Source organism: Neolamprologus brichardi, chromosome 18 (genome assembly GCF_056152115.1).
Source record: "Neolamprologus brichardi isolate AB-2024 chromosome 18, ASM5615211v1, whole genome shotgun sequence".
Lineage (NCBI taxonomy): Eukaryota > Metazoa > Chordata > Actinopteri > Cichliformes > Cichlidae > Neolamprologus > Neolamprologus brichardi.
This window is the reverse complement of record NC_142121.1, coordinates 12,259,317-12,286,646: the sequence shown is the minus strand read 5'-3', so window position 1 is coordinate 12,286,646 and position 27,330 is coordinate 12,259,317. Positions and strand designations below refer to the sequence as shown.

Genomic DNA, 27,330 nt, shown 5'->3' with positions numbered 1-27,330 from the left:
CACAGACACCTCCCACTCAAACTCACGCATCAGTGTTTCTCAAACCCATAAATAACACACACACTAAAGTATGCACATCACCACCACACAAGTCAATTTACAATACAGAGCAAATTTGTACATTTGAATACTCTGGTACTTTTAGATGTGATGATGTTTAATGATAAACATTTAACGTTTAATGAAGAAGCTTCTCAGATGAGGTGAAACGTCTTCAAGTAACTTGAAGAAGTCCAGACGCTTTTCTTTGCAAGCTCCTTTGACTACGATGACTTGGATGACTGAGAACCTTCACAGACATTTAATGATAAAGTTTTCAGTTTCAGTCACTGCATTAAGCTGTTACTAAAAATTAATGTTTGTGTTTTCAGTTTTGTAATTTCTGTTGACAGAAACTGTCAATTTCTCAGCAAAGCTCAGAAATTTATAGTAAATTTATATGAATTATGGAACTTTAAAACTGTCTTTTTTGAAGATGGAGGGTAAATGGGACCATCAGTGGCGATAGATCAGTTGAGAAGTGTGAACGAGTCAGAAAAAACCTACACAGAAAGTGTAAAACAAAACAGGAAGTTCAAACTTCCTGAGTCAAGCTTTACAAGAACTTTGAAAGCTTTACCAGAATTTTGAAGGCACATATCAAGATGCGTTGCATTTTATTTTGGGGCGCAATTTTGTGGATGTATTCATCTGAAACAAAAGGTAAATAGCTAGTTTTTATACTAATATTGTTGTTAATATCCTACAATTTATGTGCCCATCATTCATGCTCCATTCAGTTTAATTTTTAAAGGCATGTATGCTGGTAAATAAAAACCTCTCGGGTGCATTAAACCTAAAGTAAAAAAAAGTAAAAGTCTGTTTTTAAAATATAAGATATTTCTCTTAAAATGTATGGAGCAAAAGCAAAAAGCTATCATGAAAGTAAATACTGAAATAAAGTAAAGATACCTAAGAAGTCTACTTAACACAGTAACAAAGTATTTGTACTTTCTTTCTAGTACGAACTAACAATGTAACAAAGTATTTGTACTTTATAATTTCTTAGGTCTGCTTTTTAGGTGCTCGTTTGTAAATTTCATTAAGCAGGGCTCTAGACTAACATTTTGCCTCGGTTGCATTAGTGCAATTAACTTTTTTTTTCTTAGGTGCGCCCAAATATTTCAAACGCATTGCGGAACACCACAGTTTTACATGTTCTTTTTTTTTTTTTTTTTGAAAATTGCTGTCCATACAGACAATATTGATTTATAAATGGTTAACTATCAATCTTGTCAACACAAAGTTCTTTATTTGGAGCACAGTTCTACAAGACAGATAAGTTACTGAAAAAGTGCTTGTGCTTCAAATGTTTCACCGAGCTGAAATTTAAAGTTAAAACATCTCAGGATATATTAAATAAAAAGTAAATCTAAATTAAAAGGACCTCAAAGTGTCTCAAAGGCTTAAAACTGAACATCTTAATATCTGAACAGCTTGATATTTTATGGACGATCCTCCATTGCAGTCACATGCCCCTCAGATTCTCCCCCCCCCACACACCTTTTTTTTCCCCCCCCAATGTGTCTGTGTTGACACCAATAAATGTATGTGGGGTTTACGTTAAAGCCATTTTTCTTGTGAAGAATTATTTCAGACTTGGAGACATTTGGGCAATGTATTTATCCTGGTATATAGTGTGTTTTCTGGATACAGTGTGCTTTTTCAGCGTTTTAATTCAAAACGTATTAGCACCAGTCACAAATGCAGTATTGTTGGTGCCCTGTCCGAACCCCCCATATATGTATGTATTAGGGGTGCAACAATACTCGTATCAATATTGAACCGTTCGATACAGTGCTTTCGGTTCGGTATGCATATGTATCGAACAATACAAAATTTTTAATTTATTTTATCAACTTTCCTTCTGACGATGCTGTCTGTGTTGAGCGCTCAGTGGATCTGCGCTCGACAGTGCAGCCTAGGCGGAGTAGTAGAACGCAGATCCACTGAGCGCAGGGCAAGTTAGCGAGACAGAAGTTAAGCTCTCATTGCAACATGGCAAATTGAACCTCCCCCACCCTCATTCAGATCTGGCGTTTGGAACTATTTTGGTCTTCATGTGAAGTATGACCCTGAAGGTTAGCGCGTCATGGACTAAAGTAAAACAGTATGTTGGATGTGCCACGCAATGCTTAATTACATTGGTGGGAACTAGTGCGTTAGCGCAGTTTGCTTGTTAACGTGTTGTGGCGTTAACGTCATTTCAACGAGATTAACGCTGACAGCACTAGTGGGAACACAACGAATATGACTGCACATTTACTTCGCTATCATCCTAGTGCAAAGACAAGTGGAAGCAGACAAAAACAACAAGCACGCATGCTACAAACTTTACCCGAGTCATTTAGACAGCCGTTAACACATGATTCTCCTTATATATGTTTAATATGCTTCTGAGAGTATACCCCAGAAGAAGCGTATAGTATAGCTTTTATTTTGGAAAGAGCCATTTCTCTGTAATAAACTCTCTTTTCCAAAGATGAGTGATTTCTCGATCAGATAGATTTATTTTTTTTATTACTTTGTTTCAGCAACATTAAATTTAAAAAAATGTACTTTTGAGTTAAAATCTATATTTATAATTTTAATAAATGACAAATTAAAAAGGCATGAACATTTTTTTTTTGTATCGAAAAAATATCAAACCGTGACACCAAAGTATCGAACCGAACCGAACCGTGAATTTTGTGTATCGTTGCACCCCTAGTATGTATGTATGTATATATACACACACACATCATACATACATAATACCTGCCATTATCCAGTGACTGCTTATTATCTGCTTATTTGTGTCTTTTGCTCCTTTCTCCTCCTCGTTTCTCTCTTTTTTTTTTTTAAAAAAAAAAACTGAGGACCTGAGGGCTTTGACCTTTTCTTGTCCATCTTCCATCAGTAATTTTGCACTCTAGTATTAACACCCATCCCCGACACGAGAATCACTACAACATAACCTAACAGACCTACACCTTAGTGAACAGATTCGGTTTGTATAGGGGTTTATTTTTCTGGGATTTCACACAACCCAGAAAAAAAAATTATTAATACATAATAGGCTTGGATTGACAAGATTATAAATAAAATGTGTGTTAATATAGAAGCAACTTTCCCCCCTCCCCTTTCGACAGGTTGTATGTGAAACTTGTGTGTGATACTGTTACGGCCCTAGCAGGGCCTCCTCCTGAAGTGGTCAATTTAGAAAAAACATTGGTGCAAATTATAAGTCTATATCATGTTTTCTGGTGCTTTTGTTTTCATTGGTTTGTTTTTATTTTGTTTTATTTTGCGAGCTGGTTATTCAGTGCCGCTCCAGCCAGCCAGAGAATCCCCAGCCGCCCTGCCCCTCTCGTTCCTGTGCAGCCAGCAACAAGCAACAGTATCCAATACGATACTGATACTTTTCAATAAATAAGGTGGATGTGTCATTGAATTGCTAAATCTCAATTAATTTTCAAGACCTTAAGTGTTTTTTGTGATGTTTCCTTTTTCATTATTAAATAGCTAAAGTCCAGGACATGATTAGTTTATAATTATAATATAAAGTTTATAATTAAATAGAAAATGCTCTATTATCAATTATTTGGGGGAAAAGTCTGAAATAAAAAGTGCACGCAAACCAGTTAACAAATTAAAACAAAAAAGTACTGTTGAGAAACTATAATACAAAAATGACAATTAAAATTCTCAACAACAAAAACAACAGCTGGTGAAAATATAAATAATATGTAAACAACTTAACAGTCTCCAAAGTCACATCACGTGACGACACAACATCTAAACACAAGAGGTGGGAGGGGGAGCAAAGTGCTCTGCGCTGACACTGCAGCGGCGAGTCTGGCAACCGGGCTGTTTCGTCTTTGCCGAAACCACAGTATTGCAAACAAGAGGGAAAACTTAAAGTAAAGAATCAATCTCAACAGGCTAGTATCGCTAATGCCGATCGATCCGCCCACCACTATACGGCGCACTTACTCCCTGCAAATCAGCAATAGAAAACCGGCCGGTGCCCATGCAATCACAAATTCGTGGTGTGTTAAACATGAGAGGTTGATGGCTCTTTGTCAGAAACTTTGCTATGAATTTCAGACGGATCAGGCCTTAACGAAAAAGTTATCAATCGTTCTTTTCATCTTTTCTCATTAGTCACAGCTACATCTACTTCTATCGGGCCTAGGCTACTCTGTCCGCCAGCACTTTTGAAAGTACACACACGTAGGCCTAAAGGAATAAAGGAATATCTGTACAATGGCCAATCAGAGAGGTCCTGCCCTTGACTATCTCTGATTGGTTTGACCATGATATGGGCATGTTGTGTATCTGTTGTTGATCACATGGAGACTTTCAGAGTTACGAAGACTTTAGTTTTTTACTCGAACGGCTGGTAGCACCGATGCGACGTCAGATTTTTTTAGTTGCACCATTGAGAATTCAGGTTGCGTCGCACTCTAGAGCCCTGCTGAGGAGTGAATCCTCCCTAGGATGTTGATTTAATCTTCATAGGAGCCACAGTATCCTGCACTAAAAAAAATATAAAACATTTTTTTTTTTTTTTTTTTTTTTTTAGTGCATGGGAGGCCAAGAGTGCAACTTTCAAAGTAACCCTAACTGACCTGGTCTTTGGTTGATATATAAAGTAGAGTGAAAGATTGTTGGAACTCCTTTGCAGCTGTTATTTACTAAGAAGACATTGAAGAGCCCATTAGCCCATATATAATGGGGCGATCGTGGCTCAAGAGTTGGGAGTTCGCCTTGTAATCGGAAGGTTGCCGGTTCGAGCAGTCTCTGTCGTTCACCCGTTGCCTACTGGTGGTGGTCAGAGAGCCCGGTGGTGCCAGTGTCCGGCAGCCTCGCCTCTGTCAGTGTGCCCCAGGGTGGCTGTAGCTACAATGTAGCTTGCCATCACCAGTGTGTGAATGGGTGGATGACTGGTTGTGTAAAGCGCTTTGGGGTCCTTAGGGACAGTGTTGGTCAAATTACTTGAAAATAGTAATCAGTAACTAATTACTGATTACTTCCCCCAAAAAGTAATCCCGTTACTTTACTGATTACTTATTTTCAAAAGTAATTAATTACTTAGTTACTTAGTTACTTTTTAAAAACACGATTTACAACCTGAATAGGTGATAAAGCGATAGATCTTTCAGCCCAATTCTACTTTTTCTGCATAATTCATCATACAAAATGTAATCAAATGGAAAAGTCCCTTTTTAAAACTTGCTTTATTAGTTTTAATCTTTTAACTTTAGGCATCAAGCAAAAATTTAATTATATGCAACATTCTCTGACTGGAAGAAATTTGTTTAATATTTAAACCTATTTTCTGCACATTCCAGCACATGAATGTGTGTGTGTGTGTGTGTGTGTGTGTGTGTGTGTGTGTGTATGTATATGTTTACACTCACTCTTTCAAATAGATGCAAGTAAAACACAGCAGAAAATAAATAAAGTCAAAGACTAGCGGTGCTCTATTTTCACCTGTAAAGCAGGGGTAGGTAGGCGGAGGTTTACCCTGGTGCAGGTGTGCCGCACCGGTCAGTGGAAGGATACGGCAGTTTCTCTGTGAGTTTCCCATTACGTGGTAGCTACTCGGTGCTTGCTTGGAAGTTTAGGGGTTTTTTTTTCGCTGTAAAAAGAAGTTTTCACAGCAGACACTAATGTTTTTGTCACTTTTTATGGAATCAAACTTAAAGTAAGGTCAGTACTTCCACGCTTTAAACGCTGCACGCTCATACTCTCTCCGCACTCGATATATGATCCATTGTTGATCTGCACACAGCTGTTGTCACTGTCATGAGACATTCTTGGAAAAAAATCACGGTTTTAGTAACGCAGTAACGCAGCGTTCCTACGGGAAAGTAACGGTAATCTAATTACCGTTTTTGCAATAGTAATCCCTTACTTTACTCGTTACTTGAAAAAAGTAATCGGATTACAGTAATGCGTTACAAGTAACGCGTTACTGCCCATCTCTGCTTAGGGACTAGTAAAGCGCTATACAAATACAGGCCATTTTTTGGTGCAGTTTAAACAAATAAACTTTTTTTTTTTTTTTTTTTTTTTTTTAATTTTAATTTTAAGGGTAACTTTTTTATTATTTGCCTTATTTCTTGGTGATCTGGAATCACTGAGAAATATACTAGGGCTGGGTATCGTCACTGATTTCTAGAATCGACTCGATTCCGATTCACAAGGTCCCGAATTGATTCGATCCACGATTCGATTCAATTTGATTCGATTCGATTTAAATCTGGGAAATTTTGCCTCAGACAGTCAGAAATATTATAATTCAGATCAGTACATTTACATATTTTTGTATCTATAAAAAGGAAGCTGACACTCGCAAGACTTTATCAAAGGTGTGAGCATCACAGCAGATGCCTTTGTGTCAAAGTAGCTGAAGATAAAACACAGGAAAAACATGAATGTGATTTTCCTGGCCTGGGATTTTATAAAAATTTTCTGCAGTACATCAAAAACAAAAGAAAACCAATAATCAACATATGAACATTACCTCTGAAGTTACAGCGGTTTTATTACAGACACAGCTAAGCGTTTTGCATTTTGCATAATTTTAAAAAGTTTACATTTGTTCAGTAACCTATTGAACAGCAGAAATTAGGCTTTCTTTTCGGAAGTAAGTAAAAGGGAAAAAAACAGCGGCCGACAGCGCTGTAAAGAATGGTAGACTTGTGCGTAACAAGCAAGCGAATAATGCAGAAAACAGATTTTTAGACGGGAAACTGTTCTGGAAGTACACAGAGAGAGCTGTGCATGAAGTGTGGTGGAAGCAAAACAGCAAAGTAAGAGGGAGTCCATGACGATGTTTATGTGAAGCGTAGTTTGGATCTTCTTTTGCTGCTGGTTCGGTCAATAATGTTTGGAGAGAGATAAAACTAACAGCTTTAGAATCAACGCAAAAAGGGTGTAAACACAAAGCTCGGACCCGCCGAAACATCGGAATCAGCGAGCTGTCGGCTTTCAGCCCCAACCGTGTCTGTGCCGTCGGGTGAGAAAGGCGACATCTCACTGATTCTGATCTGTCGGCGGGTCCGAGCTTTGTGTTTACATCTTTGTGCAGAATCTGTGTACCTGCTCTCATTTACTGTTTTAGCTGTTTGGTGGTTCTTGAAATTTTGTGAGGTTTAACCTGAGATTCTGGCGTTTTGGGCAAAATAAATTAATATTAAAAAAATTGATTCAGGATTTTAATGAATCGATATCACGTTATCCAAGCCAGAATCGATTTTAATCGATAAATCGATTATCAAAACCCACCACTAAAATATACCCTTAAAATCCCAAAACACAGAGTCTCTGTGATGATGGGAATTTTAAGCGTATTCAATTCAATTCAATTTTATTTATATAGCGGCAAATCACAACAAATGTCGCCTCAAGGCGCTTCATAGATACAGAGAAAAGCCCAACAATCATATGACCCCCTATGAGCAAGCACTTTGGCGACAGTGGGAAGGAAAAACTCCCTTTTAACAGGAAGAAACCTCCGGCAGAACCAGGCTCAGGGAGGGGCGGCCATCTGCTGCGACCGGTTGGGGTGAGAGAAGGAAGACAGGATAAAAGACATGCTGTGGAAGAGAGACAGAGATTAATAACAGATATGATTCAATACAGAGAGGTCTATTAACACATAGTGAGTGAGAAAGGTGACTGGAAAGGAAAAACTCAATGCATCATGGGAATCCCCCGGCAGCCTACATCTATTGCAGCATAACTAAGGGAGGATTCAGGGTCACCTGGTCCAGCCCTAACTATATGCTTTAGCAAAAAGGAAAGTTTTAAGCCTAATCTTAAAAGTAGAGATAGTGTCTGTCTCCCGAATCCAAACTGGAAGCTGGTTCCACAGAAGAGGGGCCTGAAAACTGAAGGCTCTCCCTCCCATTCTACTTTTAAATACTCTAGGAACAACAAGTAGGCCTGCAGAGCGAGAGCGAAGTGCTCTAATAGGGTAATATGGTACTACAAGGTCATTAAGATAAGATGGGGCCTGATTATTTAAGACCTTGTATGTGAGGAGCAGGATTTTGAATTCAATTCTGGATTTAACAGGAGAAATATGCTCTCTCTTTCTAGTCCCTGTCAGTACTCTTGCTGCAGCATTTTGGATTAACTGAAGGCTTTTCAGTGAGTTTTTTGGACATCCTGATAATAATGAATTGCAGTAGTCCAGCCTGGAAGTAATAAATGCATGAACTAGTTTTTCAGCGTCACTCTGAGACAGGATATTTCTAATTTTAGAGATGTTGCGCAAATGGAAGAACGCAGTCTTACATATTTGTTTAATATGTGCGTTGAAGGACATATCCTGGTCAAAAATGACTCCAAGGTTCCTCACAGTGTTACTGGAGGCCAAGGTAATGCCATCCAGAGTAAGAATCTGGTTAGATACCATATTTCTAAGCTTTTCAGCGCCGAGTACAATGACCTCAGTTTTATCTGAGTTAAGAAGCAGAAAGTTAGTGGCCATCAAAGTCTTTATGTCTTTAAGACATTCCTGCAGTTTAACTAATTGGCGTGTGTTATCTGGCTTCATGGACAGATAGAGCTGGGTGTCATCTGCATAGCAGTGAAAATGTATGCTATGTCTTCTAATGATGCTGCCTAGGGGAAGCATGTATAATGTAAACAGAATTGGTCCTAGCACTGAACCCTGTGGAACTCCATAATTAACCTCAGTGTGTGAAGAGGACTCTCCATTTACATGCACAAATTGGAGTCTATTAGATAGATATGATACAAACCACTGCAGTGCAATACCTGTAATACCTACAGCATGTTCTAATCGCTCTAATAGGATATTATGGTCAACAGTATCGAATGCTGCACTAAGGTCAAGAAGGACAAGCACAGAGATGAGACCACTGTCAGAGGCCATAAGAAGATCATTTGTAACCTTCACTAAAGCTGTTTCTGTGCTGTGATGAGCTCTGAAACCTGACTGAAACTCTTCAAATAAACCATTCCTCTGCAGATGATCTGTTAGCTGTTTGACAACTACTCTTTCAAGGATTTTTGATATGAAACAGTAGGAGATAAGCTGCAGAGAGATGTGTGAGACTCTGCTTACTGGTCCAAACCCTGGTCATGTTTTGATTGGTTTAATATATTAGGTCATATCTCGAGATATGAGAGTTGCACTGTCTGAAGTGAGATTGAAGCTGTATCTCATAAAAGTTCGGGTTTTCCACAAACATAATTTCCTTAGGGATGATTAAAGTATTCTGATCCTGATACTGATTATCTGACGTTTGAAACCCATAATGTTTGGTGGGTGCCACAGACAGCAAGCAGTTAGATGTAAATGGACTGGTTCTTATATAGCACTTTTCTACTCTGAGAACTCAAAGTGCTTTACACAACTTGCCTCATTTACCCATTCACACCAGCACTTTTTTCTATGCCCATGTGACTAGACAATGAAAATAATCAAATGATAGGGTGGAGCAGTGGGTGGTGTCAGGAGAGGTTGACCAACACAGCTGGTCTCCATCGTTCAATCATGCCTGCACTTGTGTGAGTAGATTACCAAGACCTGACCAAAGTGCTTTGTGAGGTGTGCAAAGAGCAGAAAAGCTCTGGTGAAAAAAGTACTACAAAATAAACATCCACAACACTGCAACAATATTTGTGTCAGGTCTTTTTTGTATTACTGTTGTGTTTGGTTTAACAGAATTGGAGCTGAATGTTCATGATTCTGATACTTTTTGGTTTCTTTTCTTTTAGGGCTCCAACATGTGTTTGTACTGCATGGAAAGGACTTACACTTGGATGTAGAGAAACCTGTTAAACTTGACAAAAAGACTGACTTTTTCTGGAAGTTTAATACCAGTAATTATGTTGGTAAAATCGGTTATAATAAAGAGTCAGTATTGTTTGAAAGCTATGAAGTAAGAGCTGATTTTTTTGGACAAAATTACTCTTTGGTATTGAAAAATGTAAAACACAATGACAGTGGATATTATACTGCAGTAGTGACTGGGGGAAAAGAGCAAAGGGTAGGTGAAATCAAGGTCATAGTCCAAGGTAGGTTTATTTTTGTCATTTTCATTTCAAATATTGACACAGCATATATCTGTGTTAATTCTATTCACACCTGCTTTTAATTCCCAGATCCAGTGTCTCCAGTTAATCTGACATTGACCTCCAGCAGCTCAGACTCCTGTAACCTGACTGTAACCTGCACTATAGTGGACCTGAACATCAGCCGTACTTTTAGATGTGATGCTCACAACTGCTCTCTGTTGGAAGAAAATCCCAGCACCACAGACATGCTTTCCTCTCTGATTGTTTACCTGCAGCAAGACACCGTCTTTTGTAATCATAGCAATCAAGTAAGCTGGAAAAATAGCACGATGGTGCTAAAATCTCAATGTGACACGAAGTCAGGTAAGATTAGATGCCACAGAAACAATGAATGAAAATTTAAAAGATAGCCTTTTAAATATGTCATGCAACAGAACTTTAGTGAAATACAAACTCTAAAAATAAAAATATTTGAAGATTGAGTTTTCTACTCTAGCAAAAAAAAAAAAAACCTGCCAGAAATATCTAATATTATTATTTTTTGTATTAATAATATCAACTTAGAATTGTACAGTGCCTTTGTAATCAGTTTTGTTTTTCCTTTACAGGCCACATAGATGCCAACAATACCACCGTGACTGTGTGTGTTGTTGTTGCTGCCATCATCATAATCCTCGTTATAGGTTATATTCATCATCGAACGAAACATAAAAGTAAGTCCAAGCAAGTATTTATCAAGATATTGCAAAAGTAAATAAATACAAAATCATCAAAATACTTGTTGTTGCAAAATACATTGCTTGATATTATTAACCCCCGCAAATGCGGCTTGTCTGTGAAGCACTTTGATGTACCTGAGACTTTTAAATGTGCTATAGAAATAAAATTGAAACTGAAACTTTTTGCCAAAGTACTTTACTGATCCCAACTATGAGTGACCACTGTGTCCATTCCACGCTTTGCCTTACTGAAATGTGAAATCTACATGCATGTAGAAGTTGCAACAACAGCAGAGGGAGATATTTTATTTCAAGCCAACATGAAAATAATTATCTGAAAGCATTTAAATGGACATTATTAATACATTTACACGTGTATACATATATTAAGAACCCTGGAATGTACTTCATCATACGTTTTTCCTCACTACTGACTTTGTTGCTTAAAATATTTTATCTTATTCTGCTGGCATTGCAGCGTTCGCATACAGTAATGAAACTTCTGCATGTGTGTCTTTTTTACACTTTGGAAAGGCAAAGGTTGAAATGGACGCAGTGGACTGGTGTGTCTATTACATGCTCTGCCGTGATATCAGGTTGGAGTGCCATGCCAGGTCTAGTTTATGTGTGAGAATTCAATTATTTTGATACAATTTGGATTTAATGTAACATCAGCTGAAATTACTTAGGAATGCAGAATAATAGAAATCGTCAGTTAAAGCCTGCAAAGAAAAATATAAGTTAAAGCAAATCACTACATATTTATTTATTCATGTCTGACCACCAGATACCAGGGAAACCATTGAAAACACAGTGTATGCAGTTCCTGAGGTAAGTGTGGTAAATGAGATTTGACTTAGGTAGAAGCAAGCAGCTTCTAACTGACACATATTTGTGTTACTGGTCACACTACGTGTTTTTGCTCAGGTGCTTTGAACTCAGTCACTCTGCTGAATCTTTTGATGTTCCATGCTTCGTTTAACCAGAGGGTTCAGTCTGGAAAGTAAACCATTTAATCTAAAATGCCTTTCTTTATATAGTTAATGTGTTATCAGATTACTGAATTTGTTTGCTTGTGCTTATAATCTTTTATTGAAAAAAAGAAATTCCTCTCATACTGGTCCCCAAAAGGGAGTCAGCATGAGGAAAAAAAACAAAAACTCCATAACACACAAAGAAAACACAGATATCATGACACCATAACACAATAAATCACAGACAAGGTACATGGGAAAATATTCCAGTGTGAACAGTTGCATCTGGGACGCTGCAATCTCGCGATTGCGCCTCTGGCTGAGCCGATGTCCACATCAGATGGGAGGAAAGCATGGGAGGCGTTGGGTGAGGGCGTATCAGTATCAGTGTACGTGTGTGCGTCTGTGTGGGGATGTGTATCCTGTAGCCTGAGAGGGTGTCCTTTCGACTATTAGGTGAAAATCAACAGTCCGCAGCCTACGCAGGTGGCCTTGTGGAATAGGGAAAGGGAGTCAGTTTGTTCTTGTTATTGTATCTCTGGGAAGAATTGTTGTTGTTCTCCTCGGCATCAACCTTCAAGCATTGTCCAGCTGGCGCCGTCGGGGTGGGGGTGTTGTAAATGTTGTTTTGGGATGAACAAACTGTATCAATTTTACAGTTGTTCTTAATGTCCATCACTGGTCTCCTGTTGTATCATCTGTTTTAGAACTGTGAGCTCCTCCAAGATCTTTCCCATATTGCGTTCAGTAAGAACAGTCTGAGTACTCACAGCTCTTCCCACATTTTCGATCATAGCGGCCAACCTTGTGGGGTTTTGAAAGGCATTCACCGCTTTCTTCAATTTCCGATAAGCCAGGGCCAAGCCAGCTCCGATCAGCAAGAACCCCGTTATCATGGTTCCGAACAGGTAGATGTCTTCAATATCCTCAATAGACAGTCCCACCAGGCACACGACGTGCCACTTCTGCCACTCGTCCATCGATTATCCAGCAGGGAACGTCCCTCCAGGACACTTGGGCTCTCCCGAACCCAGGCTTCTCGTCGAGAGTAGAGTGCCAATTGCATTGACAAATATCCAGTTATAAGAACAAGTGACACAAGCAAATGTCATAGTTTGGTTACTAACTGGAAAACTAGAGGAAGGACAGAAAGGCTATTAGCTATTAACTGAAACAAACAGCCAAAAAAAAAAGGCTGTGGCACCCTCCAGCCTTAGAATAACCCACACTTGATTGTTCTATTCAGGTGTCGGAAGCATGGAAAAACATGGAAAAAATAAGAAGACTCCCCTCACTGGTGAATCACCAGCACAAAGCAAAACTAACAATTTCATCTGAAACTTAAAAGTTAAACAGGGAGGACAGCCAAAAAAACAAAAAACCCACAGGCCACAAATCCAATCCAGCAGTACCATGACAACATCTTCCCTTCGCCTCCAGGCAGCTGTAGACAGTTTTTCAGTGGAAGAACATGAAATGTAGTATGAATTTTGGCAGCAGGTAGTTTTAAAAGAAAAGCTTTTGCATTGATGACTTTCTTCGTTCCAAAGGGTCCAGTATACCTGGGTGAAAGTTCTTAGTGACACAAAAAATGAGTGACGAAAATCTTCTGAAAATAAACAAACCTTCTGACCAAGGGAGTGTTAATTCCTGGGGTCCTCTGGTTGGCAGTCCTTAATAGGGCCAACTTGATCTGTCTCCAGAACCATAAGCAGCAGCACAGGTGGACAGAGACAAATGTTACTTCAACAGAAGCTTGGTATGGAAGTAAAGAATGAAAGGAAGAGAGACCAGCTACACCAGAAGTTAGAGCATTGTGTGCATATTCTATCCATGTGTAAAACAGCTTCAAACCCTTAATTTAGTCTTTCAGTTTGGACCTGATTTGAAATTATCTTTTTCAGAATACAAATCTACAGTGAAGATAACGCTGTTGCCTTGTGATCAAAGTAAGCAGGAGACAATGTCTGAAGTTATGTGAGTCAGCAAGGGCTGTAACTAACCTGAGGTAGGTTAGGAAACAGTTTTATTTCTAGCAAAAATATTTGCAGGTGTCCTTATCTAGAGTGGTCCACCAAATGGCAGGTGAACTTGGCAGTGTGGGCCCAATGGATAATCCATGAGTGTATTGAGAATGACCTATAGAGTTTGCTAGGATGGGCTTGAGCTGGAATCTGGCTCAATAGATCAAACATCTGGTTAAACAAACTTTATACCTCCCAACGCACAAGAGAGTGACAAAGTGGTCTCTTTAGCTGGTTAACTAGATTCTGTGGAGAACTGCTGAGACAGCATCTGATTGAATGTTTCATGAACCAGAGTGTTAGCGAAATTAAAATGACCCCAAAACAGTGACCATCTAGCCTGCCTGGAGTTTAATCATTAGATTTTGCAAGAATGATAAACTCCTGTGGCCAGTCTGATGCTTGCCCCCTTCATCCAGTGCCTCCAGTCCTCCAGAGCTATCTTCCCAGCTAATAGTGCATGGTCTAAAATATAGTAATTCCTTTATGTGGAAGACAGACAGTGGGAGAAAAAGACACAATGGTGGAGTTTAGCCTTAGAGCCAAATTACCTCAGCCACAAATTGCTAGTGTAGGTCTGGCTGCACTAAGTCTAGTGCTGAGTTGAAGACTCTCCCTAATTCTTGTAAATTATTCTTAGCCTCTGAAGTGCACTTGCAGGTCATTGCACTGTTGATTAAGAATATCTTAAAAGTATGTGTTGAACACATTTGAATAAAATGTATTTGGATAAAAAAAATCATTGTAATTTTCTTTTGCAGTCATGGATACAGGTGATCTTTTGTTAATCACAGTAAAATTCCTGCTTATGTTCATGCAGTTTAATGGCACTATTTACAAATAAAGTCTGAATGAAAATGGGAAATACACTTTGCAAAAAAGCTATCTATAATTTATTTTCCAGGTTATCCGAACAACACCACCCGTGGAACAGAGTCCAATCAGTGATGCTTCTCCAACATCCACCTATAGCTTTGTGAGACCTCACTCTGGACCCAACAGATCCACTGAGGCCAGAAGCAAAGCTTTGCCCGAGAGCTTGTATGCCCAGGTAGAAATTCATCCCAGATCCTAAAATCTCTTCAGAAATTCTAATTCAAGGTTTAAAAAATAACTGCCTACCAAAGGCAATACAATCCTCAAAGTCCTCTTGGAGGAAAAAAAAGGGAAGAAGAGAAAGTATATCACACATGTAGAGAAATATTTTATGTTGAGAACTAACTGAGGCTTCTGTAAGGTGTGCTTTTGATGGACTTGATGGTCTTCGATACCCAACATCCACAATGACGGCGAAACAACTAGTAGCTCAGTGTTCCAACATTCGAAAGAAGGGACTGCTCTCACAGCTAGAGATTGACGAGGTACAACATAAATGCTACGGCAAGGGGGAGCCAGGACACCAGGTCAGGGGGGAGATATCATCACCCCCACCCGAGATTGGGTACAAAGCCCCAAGTGCGATAGGAGAAGGATTGTTGAGTGCGAGAGGAACTGACCAGAAAGATAGGATCATTGCCAAGCTTGAAACCTGGATCCCCCGTAGCCGGTTACCAAGATTACGTGAAGTACCCTCAGAAGGTCTACTCGATGATGTTAATGCAGCACTACGGATGATACCTACAGCCACGCTTACCAAGACTAACAAGCTGATCTACAATACTGCAGCAGTGATCAGTGAGATGCTTGGCTATAAGTTGAACAGCCAGAAGGAGCAGTACCCTCCATGGAGAAGGAGGCTAGAGGGCAAGATCAAAGTAGCACGGAGGGAGGTTAGCCAACTAACGGAGTTGCAGAAAGGTGCGACAAAGAAGGTGCATAAAAAATACAGCAAGCTGTCCATACCTGAGGCCTTGGAAACTGCCAAGCAAAGAGTTACAGCCTTGGCCAGCCGCTTGAGGAGGTACACCAGAGAGATAGAAGGCAGGAGAATAAACCAGCTGTTCTCCACAGAACCAGCAAAGGTGTACTCTCAGTGGCAAGGGAACAATAAGAGAACAGCACCACCAAGGCTGGAGACGGAGCAATACTGGAAGAGCATATGGTAGAACGACGCAACCCATAACAGCAATGCTCAGTGGCTAGTGGATCTGAGGGCAGACCATAGCAACCTCCCTGAACAGGGTCCAGTAACCATCACGGTGGCAGACATCCCAGCAAGGGTCTCTAGTATGAAGAGTTGGACAGCACCAGGCCCCGACATGGTTCACGGCTACTGGCTGAAGAAGCTGACTGCACTCCACGAGCGTCTGGCAGCACAAATGAACCAGCTGCTAGTTGACGAGAGACACCCGGAATGGCTAACCGAAGGTCGGACGGTCCTGATCCCCAAGGACCCCAAGCAGTTGTCAGCCACCTCCTGTACATGGATGACATCAAGCTGTATGCCAAGAGTGAACGAGACATCAATTCACTAATCCACACTACCAGGATATACAGCAATGACATCGGGATGTCATTCGGGCTGGAGAAGTGTAGTCGGATGGTAACACTTCCAGGAGAGGGAAGGTAGTCAGGACTGAGGGGATTGAGCTACCAGAAGGCAACATTGCAGACATAGAGGACATTTACAAGTACTTGGGGATCCCGCAGGTGAATGGGAACCATGAAGAGGCAGCTAGGAAAGCTGCAAACACCAAGTACCTGCAGAGAGTCAGGCAAGTCCTGAGGAGTCAGCTGAACGGTAAGAACAAGATCCGGGCTATCAACACCTACGCCCTGCCCGTGATCAGGTACCCAGCTGGTATAATAAGTTGGCCAAAGGAGGAGATAGAAGCCACTGACATAAAGACAAGAAAGCTCCTTACCATGCATGGAGGGTTTCACCCCAAGTCCAGCACCCTGAGGCTGTACGCTAAGCGGAAGGAAGGGGGCCGGGGACTGGTGAGTGTCAGCACCACAGTCCAGGATGAGACAACGAACATCCAAGAATACATTGGGAAGATGGCCCCAACTGGCCGAGTGCTCAGTGAATACCTCAGGCAGCAGAAACCCAAGAAAGAGGAGGGAGACGAGGAACCATCATGGAAGGACAGGCCCCTGCACGGTATGTACCACTGGCAGATAGAGGAGGTGGCTGATATCCAGAAATCCTACCAGTGGCTGGACAAAGCTGGACTGAAAGACAGCACAGAGGCACTAATCATGGCAGCACAAGAACAAGCTCTGAGTACAAGATCCATAGAGGCTGGGGTCTATCACACCAGGCAAAACCCCAGGTGAATGCTGTGTAAAGATGCCCCTGAGACAATCCAGCACATAACAGCAGGGTGCAAGATGCTAGCAGGCAGGGCATACATGGAACGCCATAACCAAGTGCCGTTATAGTATACAGAAACATCTGTGCCAAATATGGCCTGGAAGTTCCGAGGTCAAAATGGGAGATGCCCCCAAGGGTGGTGGAGAATGACCGAGCTAAGATCCTGTGGGACTTCCAGATACAGATGGACAAAATGGTGGTGGCTAACCAACCGGACATAGTGGTAGTAGACAAACAGAAGAAGATGGCCGTAGTGATTGATGTAGCGGTTCCGACATCAGAAAGAAGGAACACGAGAAGCTGGAGAAATACCAAGGGCTCAGAGAAGAGCTCGAGAGGATGTGGAGGGTGAAGGTAACGGTGGTCCCGGTGGTAATCGGAGCACTAGGTGCGTTGACTCCCAAGCTAGGCGAGTGGCTCCAGCAGATCCCGGGAACAACATCGGAGATCTCTGTCCAGAAGAGTGCAGTCCTGGGATAAGCTAAGATACTGCGCAGGACCCTCAAGCTCCCAGGCCTCTGGTAGAGGACCCGAGCTTGAAGGATAAATGAGCTGGGTGTTTTTTTTTTAATTTATTTTTATTTTTTTTTTTTTTTTTTTTACATTTTTGATGAATGTGTTGTAAGGAGCAGAGCTTAAAGTAAAGTTAGTATTGCCTAATACTTATTTATAAATGTTTTTGAAGACTTGAGTTATTTTTTTCTCTTTGGCAGCAGTTGCTCAACACAAAGTAAATGAACTGTAACTGTCTTAGAATGTTTTAAATTTGAAAAGGTGGTACTAATATTATGTGAACCAATCTCATTGTCCAAAGCTGGTATTAAATAGATGTGTTATGATTGTAATCATTCTGTGAACAATGTATGAAATGCAGTATGTGTCATGGGTTGATTACCTCAAGCTCCTTTCAGACACAAAAGCTTTTCTGTCAGTACATTTTTCCTGCATTTGGGTCCTTTTTCCTCAGATCGTCATTTTCCTTATGCCTTAACTGACCAGTAAAGAACTGTAAACAGCAGTTATAAGCTGATAATAAAGAAGTCCTCAGACTTTGTGCCAACGTATAACAGCTGTGATTGTCTATAAATGCAAGACTGATCTAAAATAAAGCTATCAAGCTGTAAGGAGGCTCATTTTCTTTAGTCTGGGTCTCTGTGTCTGTTTGTTACATGTCCTGTTTATTGTGACAGTCTATTGTGTTGTGTGTTTTGTGTCAGGTTTACTTCCTCGTCTCATGATTCCTCCTCTATACTCCACTTCCCCTCATCACCCTCCTGTGTATGTCTTGTCTCGGTCTCCCTTTGTCCTACATCAGAGTGTACCGTTCAGTTCCCTAGTGTTATTCTTGTCTCCTGGTCTTCGCCCCCTATGTGTTCCTTAGTGAGTTTTATAGTTTTTGTATAGGATTTGTTTTTCTGTCTAGTTTTTCCTCATGTGTTATTTTTTTTCTTATATATCAGCTCAATATAGAGCATGCCTTTTGTTAAACTTCCAACAGCCTCTGCATCTTGTGTCCTCATACACCATATCCTGATACCTGTCATTTCAATTTCACGACAGTAATGTCAAATTATATCCACCAAAGTTGGATTGTAATTAACATTTTCTTTGAATGACTGTATAGCATAAATCTTTAGTGACAGAATTTGATGCACATCTTTTGGATACCCCAAATTACCATAACCGTGGACGCCCCTGTGTGTGTGTGTATGTACTTCTGGCCACAGTTATATATAAAGTTGTCATGTTGACTAGTAATACAATTAAGTACATCAGTTTGCATCAACAGGCCAAACAATAGCATTGGCGTGTACTTGATAGTATACTAAAGGAGCAATATAATGTTGGAAATCACTAATTCTGTTGGTACATATAGTAACCAACTTTGTATTGCAATGGGAGAAGAACTGCTTTGTACTCTTTGCATACCCTCTGCCCTCTGTACTGCTCTAAATCTTCCTTATCTGTTGTCTTCTACTTGCACATCCACATCCTTACTCCTCAACCTCTTTAATGAAGATTGAAGGTTGCTTTAAACATGTATTTGAGCATATGCCTTCACATGCACAAATGACTGTTTCTGCTGTGTATGTTGTCTGATATGATTCATCCCTTAAATTAGGTGCCTTTTCTATCCTTGAATTATTCACAAATCAGTGTTAGGTAGTTTAACAAAAAACAAAAAAAAACTGGCTACATCCTTATTTTAGTAGCTCCCTGTTCATGCATTGATAACCACTCCCCTTTTCATAGATCTAAAGTTTTAACATCTCTTGAATCTTCAGCTCAGTCTGAATGTTTGACAGGTCTTACTAAATTAAGGTGTTATAGTTTAGGTCTGAGCTACCCACAGTTTCACAGCAGCTTTGGTGCTTGGGAGCAGAAAGTCTCACTCATATTCATAATAGTACAGACTAGACAGGCATAAACACAGAAGTTATAGCTCAGTAGATTTGATTCAGGCTACAGGATCAAACTTCAACAATCTTTCCTTAAATTTAATATAAAAACTACTCTGCTCATCCCAAAGATACATTTGTCCTGCCTATACAGAGAGAGGGGAAGTTATGTGGCAAAGTACCACAGGACATGCATGTAACATGTACGTGTAACATTGCAGTGACAAATAAAGGAGTGACCAACGCGTTTCGCTTGCAGCCTTCATCAGGGTCATTGTAAAATTTGAAACATCCATCCGCTTATCCTTTTCAGGGTCACAGGAGCCCATCCCAGCTGTCATAGGGCAAGAGGCGGGGTACACCCTGGACAGGTCACCAGTCTGTCAAAGGGCTAACACACAGGGACAGACAACCATTCGCACTCAAATTCACAGCTATGGACAATTTAGATTTTTCAATTAACCTATCCCTACAAAGTGCATGTCTTTGGACTGTGGGAGGAAGCTGGAGTACCTGGGGAGAACCCGCACAAACACGGGGAGAACATGCAAACTCCACACAGAAAGGCCTGATGGTGGAATTGAACTCAGGACCTTCTTGCTGTGCGGCAGCAGTGCTAACCATCTTGCCACCATGCTGCCCCTGCAAAATTAGAAAAACAAAACAAAACAGAGGAAACAGAAAAAAATGGAAAAAAGAAAAAAAATTCCACATCAAGAATGTTGTACCACCTTTGAACTCTTACATAAAAGATATCTCTGATGATGGGCAGAGATGGAGCTGAATTCAAGTCCACTTTGTAAGTCCACCTTCTGGGCAGCTATCAATCCCTCTGGTGTCTCTGCTGGAATTTCCAACTGTGAGCTGATTTCCAATTATATGTCCAATTATATATTATAAAGAATAAAGTTACAACTTGCAAAAACACACAAAGAAAAGAGTGATTTAGCACTTAAAGCCTTTTCACCCTCTCTCAGATGTAATGAGAGGTGAACCGAACTTCAGTCTCTCTCGATCCGACCGTTCTCCACATCAACACACAAACCTGCTTTGTAATTTCCGAAATTGCACGTACTTGATTCCTCTCAGTCCCTTTCACCAGAGATGCGAGCGAAGGATGTGAGAATAGGGTATTAGAAAAGGAACTTAACAAGTACATTCTGGCAAATGACTCAGTTGACTGGAATCAAACTGTCACGTGTGCAGAGAGTGTTTCTGCTTTCTCAAACCAAAGCTGTGAAGCTGTATCAAGATGGAGCGGATTGTGTTTTTTAGCGCTTTTTTATGGCTGTGTTCATGTGAAGTAAATGGTAAGAACCAACTTTTATACTAACTGGGTGAACTCGATTTATCTTTAAACTTAGGTGTTACCTCAGCACTAATGAATGTTGTAACATTTGTACAGCAAATAAAGTCATTAGGGAATGAGAAGAAGAAAGTCAAGTAAATGTAATATAAATAAATAATAAACAGGTATTGACATGTTTTATATAAGCTGACAGGCACATCATAATACATCAAATGGAGAGAGAGCATTTCTGAAAAAAGATTCCAGAGCACTGTAAGTTACTAGGAAGTTTGGGTTACAGTTACAAAAGTGGTTTTGTCACAGTCCTGGGTGCGTGTGTTTTAAGTTCAACATTTTAATTTAATTTAGTATTATATGTTAAGAGTGTTGTTTTCTAGATGTATTTTATGTTTTGTTTCCCATTGACATTTAGGTAGTTGCTCTGTATTATGTTGGTACATGACGCAGACGAAAATAAAAGAAGAGGGATCACTTCCTTAAATTTAGTTTCAGTATATTATTATCCATTTAAATACTATTTAAAAGTGATCAGATAAAAATTGGGAATATTTTAAAATATTTTGTTTAAAATATTGAGTTTCCCAAAAACACAACTGAAGGTTTTGGAGAGACAATGTGACAGAACAGTTGTGGAAGTGACATTAAATAACTAATAGCAAACAGACTACATCTTTCCCTGCTGCCCAGAACTCTGGATAGTCATGTTTTGTGAAGTTTAATACATTTAAGCACATCTCTGTATAATAGTGTGAAAGTGAAACCATCCCTTTTAGCGGGAGCAGGTTTTCTATCTATGAAGCCCATATAATTTGCTTGGCACCACCTCAACTGACTGGAGGCATTTGCCACGTTTCACTGCTCAGATTGGGCAGGAGAATATCGAGAAGTGAATCTGATATAGTTTTAGGAGAATTAAATGCTATTTCACATTATTTTAGTGATCTTAAGTTGACATCACCTTCTGTCATTAAATTACATTTGACCATATGTAGCTTCATGCACATAATTCTGATATTTGTGTTGTTGTTCTTTTTTTAATTCTGTTTTTTTTTTCTGTTCTTTTAGAGTTCCAATATGTGTTTGTGCAGCATGGAAAGGACTTACATCTGGATATAGGGAAATCTGTTGTACTAGACAAAAAAATGGATTTTTTCTGGAAATTTAATAAAACTAACAATATAGCTAAATGTGGTTTTAATAATGATCCAGTTGTGTTTGACAAATATGAAGGAAGGGCTGAGCTCTTCAAGCAAAATTACTCTTTGCTATTAAAGAATGTACAACACAGTGACAGTGGAGATTATACTGCACTTGTGGTTTGGGCACAAGACCAAAGGGTAGCTGAATACAAAGTCATAGTCCAAGGTAGGTTTCTTTTTTAATCTTTTTGAAATATTGGTCAGGCATAGACCTGTTTTAAATCTCTTCATGTCTGTTCCTCTTCAGATCCAGTGTCTCCAGTTGACCTGACAGTGGACTCTCTGTCTGCCAGCTCAGAGTCCTGTGTCCTTGCTGTGAACTGCAGCACAGTGGATTCATCCATCCACCATTCTTTTAGATGTGATGACAAAAACTGCTCTCAGGTCAAAGAAAAGACATTTAAACCCACAAACTATTCATCCTCTTTCATTGTCTACCTCCAGCAAGACTTTATCCTGTGTAATCACAGCAACCAAGTTAGCTGGGAATACAATAAGATCAAGTTTGACTGCAAGACAATTACAGGTAAGTATAAGAAAAATAATGATATGAATGATAAATCCACTTTAATATATTATTCAGCTCAGTGAACAAAGAATTGTAAACCTGAAAGCATTTTTTCAATCCTAAGAATTTTATCTGTTTCCAGGTGAAACAAAAAGTTTCCGTTAAATTCTCAAAACCTCCGTGTTTGGTTTGGTGAAGAATTCTAGTGTAGTTAAAATAGTGTTACCTTTACACGAGCCATAACCCACTGATTTTTCAAGAATTTGTAAAAGTTTTCACATCCTGTTCTGATCCTGAATACCATGCATTTATTATTATGGTCTACCCTCACTCTGAAGAAGCAAACATACCATTTTGTGTATGCAAATGTTTGTGACACTAATTTGTTGTAGTAAATTGGCACAGCAGTAGATATGTTGTTTAATAGTTGTTATTCGAAAAAATCACAATCACTGAAATAGCCACTGAAAAGCTCTAACAGAGCTCAAAAGGTTTTAAACCAACATTTGCAAAAGTTGAGTGCTTGGGCTTTTAGAGCAAGTCTACCCTAACAGAAATAATTGTACAGTTATTGCAATGTTTCTAACCGTTTCTAACCCAATGTTTTGGTGTCTTTGCAGTTCCCAGTAGAGCCACCATAATTCAGATTTCAACTTCAGTTGGTCTCTTTGTCTTGTCTGTCTTCATTGCCCTTTGCATTGTCACAAAATGTAAGTCCCAGTCTGTTTTTAAGCAGCAACAACAGTGAATCTACACTAAATACACAGAAATCTAGCATTGTATTAAAGCATACACTTCATGCACAAAAGCATTCCTTGTATGATTCTGCAATGCCATAAATATGATTATAGTGCAGCTGAAATTATGTTTTGGTAAAGCAGTATAAATTTGTTTGGTATAAGGTTTTAAAGATTCAATTGTCACTTGAAACAGTGGTGGCCCTGAAAAGTCAAATGCAGCGCAACTTCAGAAAACACAAGCAAATAGAAAAATTCTGCGAAAAAATCAAAAAAGAATTAAAATAACAAGGAAAATAATGCAAAGACCATCTTTAAGTGGGCATGAAAGACTACATGTATAAATGATAGTTTACACCAAGTTTTCTCGTGTCAGTGTATTTACTGGTAAAGAGACAAAGAGTGAAAATGGGCAGTATATCCTTCCCAAAAAGGTGATTCTGTTCATCTGGATGTGGGAGAAATGTTTTGTCATTCATCCAAGTAACGTCTTCAGTTTCTCACAAGACTGCCCACTTATTGCAGACTTTCCTTACCTGGATGATTGAGCATGCATCAAGAAGCAGTATATCCTTGATTTGTTAACACAGAAGTCACAGTTGCAGCACGGGGCAGTACAGAAATGACCTCCTTGAACTGATTTCTATTTTTAGTCTCGTTATGTTGCCCTGAGTTATTGGTTGTGTTATTAGTAAGGTAATAATGTAAGTCTATTGACCGCAACCAACCAACCAACCTGATGCTGTACTGTAATATTCTGTACTGACAGAAGATGGCGTTAAATATGTTCTATAAACTTTAAACACTTTATTCATTTTATACAGACTTTATACATGTAGTTTTTCATCTCCACTTTAAGAGAAGTAACTGTATTGTTCCATTGCAGAAATCTTTGTTACATTTTGAATTTTATTCCATGACCAATGAACAAAATAGGAGAACTCTGTTCAACTAAATTGTGAAAAAAATATTTGTAGAGGAGCAAGCTAGAGGAGTGACAGACAAACTAAGTGTTTGTAAGTCATATGACAGTTCACAGATAAGAAGGGTGTTCAGCTAGAAGAGAACTGTGAATTAAATGTGTAGTTCACAATGGATTTTATCTATAAAGTAAACTATATTAATAATAAGATACAGCCACTCAGTGGCTTATTTCTCACTTACCCTTATTTCTCACTTACCCGGAAGCATCATACTTTATGTAACTTCCACTACAAGAATTCATATTCATTCTATTCCACCTAAAGGAGCCCACAAAATTCTTGCGTAATTGTACAATATATGATAAAATTATTTTGACAATAATATTTATCTAACATGATATTTTGGATGTTTTTTCTAGAAAATCACATCGGACAAATATTGTAATCAGATTCTCTCAGGAGTGCCCTAAAGGATGATGGATGAGTTCAAACAAAACAAAATGTATTGTTTTGGTTTTTTTTTATTTGGGTTTTGGGGTTTTCGTTTGTTTGTTTTGTTGTTGTTTTTTCAGGTGGGGGGGGGGGGGGTCTTTGTTTTTTTAAACTGTACAGTCTTTGTTCAATATCTATAAAATATTTATAGATTTATCATAAACACTGGGATGTTGATGGACAAGAATACACATTCGATAGCAAGAAAGGAGGAGGACAGGAAAAGTGGCAAGAAAGCCGATTAATAAAGAAATGAAATAGTGAGCTCATGCATCAGATGTGTGACACAATTGTTTTGATTTCATGCCACTTTTTACTTGTATTTTAAAATGTCAGCTTAAAGTCAAATCAATAAAAATTTATATTTAAAAGGTTGTAACTGTAATGAATGCAAAAATAAACCAGGTCTCTCTGTTAGAGATGTGAACCTTAATGGAGAGATAGTGTCACGCCCAAATATAGGTCAAAACTGGTGTCTGCAGATTTTGCCGCCTTTTGTATACTGGATGTGGAGCTCCCATTGGCAATTCAAAGGAGGCTCACCAGTTGGGAGTGTGGCTGTTATGCACAATGAGTACGTGCTGTTCTGGCAGGCTTTTTTTTTTTTTTGACTGATAGTAATTTCATAGTAATTTAAGTAGTTTCCAGCTCATACTGTACAAAAATCTTGAGCCACCTCTAATTTCTTAATATTGTGTCATGGGAAATTAGGTGTAGCAATTTATTGAAACATGCAAGGAAATATGTAGGTAGACAGTCTGTTACAGGACTAACACACAGCGACAAACAACCATTCAAACTATAGCCAATTTAGAATCACCAGTTAACCCAGTGGTTCCCAAAGTTTTTTTGCTAGGCCCCCCTTTGTTTTACAAGAAAAATGTTTGCGCCCCCCCCCCCCCCCCCTCCATTTACAAAGGCAGAGGCGTTATGGTGTGATTATTTTACGTGTAGTTGTTTTTTTCCTGTGTAATAATATTCAACATTGCTATCAATACATTTTTCAAAAAATGTCTCTCTGTGCAAAATGGGTTTAACAGCTGTGGGATACTGTTTGTCCATGATTTAGACAGGGGGAGCAAATCGTGGCAGGATCAGCCTGATGTTATTTGTATCCCGCTGTAACTTTACTGTATAAAGAGCTAACATCTCCAAAATGCCAGGATTAGTTAGTCATCACAACAAGTGTTTGTGAACTAAAGATCAAGAATGTGGGATACTGTTTGTCCATCATTTGGAGAGCCCAGCGCTGCTCCCGACAAAGGGAAAACCAATTCTGCATATTTTCTAGTCTTTGGCTTAGAATGAAGTTGGTTTGGAAACATTTTCAACAATGCTTCATCTCCTGCTTTGCGTTTCTGTAGGCGCCCGTGCTAGCAGTGTTCAAGCGTTTTGTTTTCTTTCCCCCCTTTTCACACCGTGCCCCCCCTGCAATGGCTCTGCGCCCCCCCTAGGGGGCGGGCCCCACACTTTGGGAAGGTCTGAGTTAACCTAACAGCATGTCTTTGGACAGTGGGAGGAAGAGTGCCAGGCAAGGTGATGGACTGGAACCCAGGACCTTCTTGTTGTAAGGCAATAATTGTAACAACCTTGCCACCATGCAGCCTATGTAGTAGCATAAACACATGTGTAAACCTAATACCTTTTAAGTTATCACTAACAACTGTTATTGAAAAGGTTACAGTTCTAACAAATGTATTATTATTTATACTCAAATCAACAACAGTATATTTTAACTTCAAAGTAAAAGTACTGTAAGTACACTCTTGTATCATTTATCAGGTAATGACAGTGGACTAAGGTGAATTTTATGTACAGTTTGTGAAAAAAAAAAACCCTTTTAAAACGTATTCTGTGGTTACATGCACTAAAGAAATTATCCTGTCACCACAAGTTTACCACACAATTTATTAAATACACCTTGGACATTTCTGTGTTGGACCCTTTTGTCTCAGTTCTTAAAATGATTTTTAATCTTTTTGGTGAACACATGCAGACTGTAGCCTCTGTTTCCTGTTCTTAGCTGACAGGAAGGGCATACAGTGTAGTCTGCAGCTGTAAGCCATCTGCTTCAAGTTTTGATGTGTTGTGTTTTCAGACATGTGCTTTTGCATATCTTGGTCATAAAGGATGGTTATTTAACTAACCAGTCTAATCAAACTTCTCAAAGTGTGTAGAAAAATATTAGTAGATCATCAGTTTATGTGCTCAGACCAGCCTGTCTGGCACATTTTTGTCTTGGAAATTTATCACGTTTTTTCTTTTCCCCCCATAATCCACACAATTTCAAGTTTTTGCTTTAAGTGATCCTAATACTGTTGAAATCTCTTATCATACCTTTGGGGATTGAGTCTTTCTGGAGCAAATTTCAGCTTAGTCTATATCCTAATTTAACAAATATGAAACTGTGTAAGTGAAGCAGACTACTGTTGATCCGAATCGAACTTAACATTTCCAATATTAGGTTGAACATTTTGGTAGGTAGAAACATTTCATTTATTTTTACTGTAAAAGATTTTACTGTAAAAGATTTATACAGTAGGAATACAATGTAAAAAACAAAAAAGTGACAACGAAAGAGAAAGCTCAGAAGAGAGGAGAGTCATTCTTTGTATTTATGTCACTATCGTCACATAGAGGTTTTAGTCTTGGGACAACCCACACAGGCTGTGTGCATCACTGCTGAAAATCTTGAATGAGGAAGTTT

At 39.2% G+C, this 27,330-nt stretch overlaps 2 protein-coding genes across 2 annotated transcripts; both read left to right on the top strand.

The window, feature by feature from the left end:
• The first annotated feature begins 487 nt into the window (after nt 1–487).
• LOC118454279 (SLAM family member 5-like) lies at nt 488–14,887 on the top strand. Its single transcript, XM_087831633.1, has 6 exons — nt 488–702; nt 9,784–10,083; nt 10,171–10,446; nt 10,692–10,796; nt 11,590–11,633; nt 14,705–14,887. Exons 1-6 carry the CDS (start codon nt 645–647, stop codon nt 14,873–14,875), a joined length of 954 nt encoding a protein of 317 aa, XP_087687759.1. The 5' UTR covers nt 488–644; the 3' UTR covers nt 14,876–14,887.
• Nucleotides 14,888–20,668: 5,781 nt separating this feature from the next.
• On the top strand, nt 20,669–23,236 carry LOC102795372 (uncharacterized). The gene is made up of 4 exons (XM_006792440.3): nt 20,669–20,765; nt 21,830–22,129; nt 22,211–22,489; nt 23,092–23,236. The coding sequence occupies exons 1-4, from the start codon at nt 20,708–20,710 to the stop codon at nt 23,217–23,219; spliced, it is 765 nt and encodes a 254-aa protein (XP_006792503.3). The 5' UTR covers nt 20,669–20,707; the 3' UTR covers nt 23,220–23,236.
• Nucleotides 23,237–27,330: the final 4,094 nt, after the last annotated feature.

What these genes read in the sequence shown, in the direction of transcription:
- LOC118454279 (XM_087831633.1), top strand. Translation starts at nt 645, where the DNA reads ATGCGTTGCATTTTATTTTGGGGCGCAATTTTGTGGATGTATTCATCT. An exon ending in TCAATGTGACACGAAGTCAG is followed by an intron (nt 10,447 to 10,691) that starts GTAAGATTAGAT and finishes TTTCCTTTACAG; the next exon opens with GCCACATAGATGCCAACAAT. An exon ending in CAGTGTATGCAGTTCCTGAG is followed by an intron (nt 11,634 to 14,704) that starts GTAAGTGTGGTA and finishes TTTATTTTCCAG; the next exon opens with GTTATCCGAACAACACCACC.
- LOC102795372 (XM_006792440.3), top strand. Translation starts at nt 20,708, where the DNA reads ATGGAGCGGATTGTGTTTTTTAGCGCTTTTTTATGGCTGTGTTCATGT. An exon ending in GTGTTCATGTGAAGTAAATG is followed by an intron (nt 20,766 to 21,829) that starts GTAAGAACCAAC and finishes CTGTTCTTTTAG; the next exon opens with AGTTCCAATATGTGTTTGTG. An exon ending in TGACTGCAAGACAATTACAG is followed by an intron (nt 22,490 to 23,091) that starts GTAAGTATAAGA and finishes GTGTCTTTGCAG; the next exon opens with TTCCCAGTAGAGCCACCATA.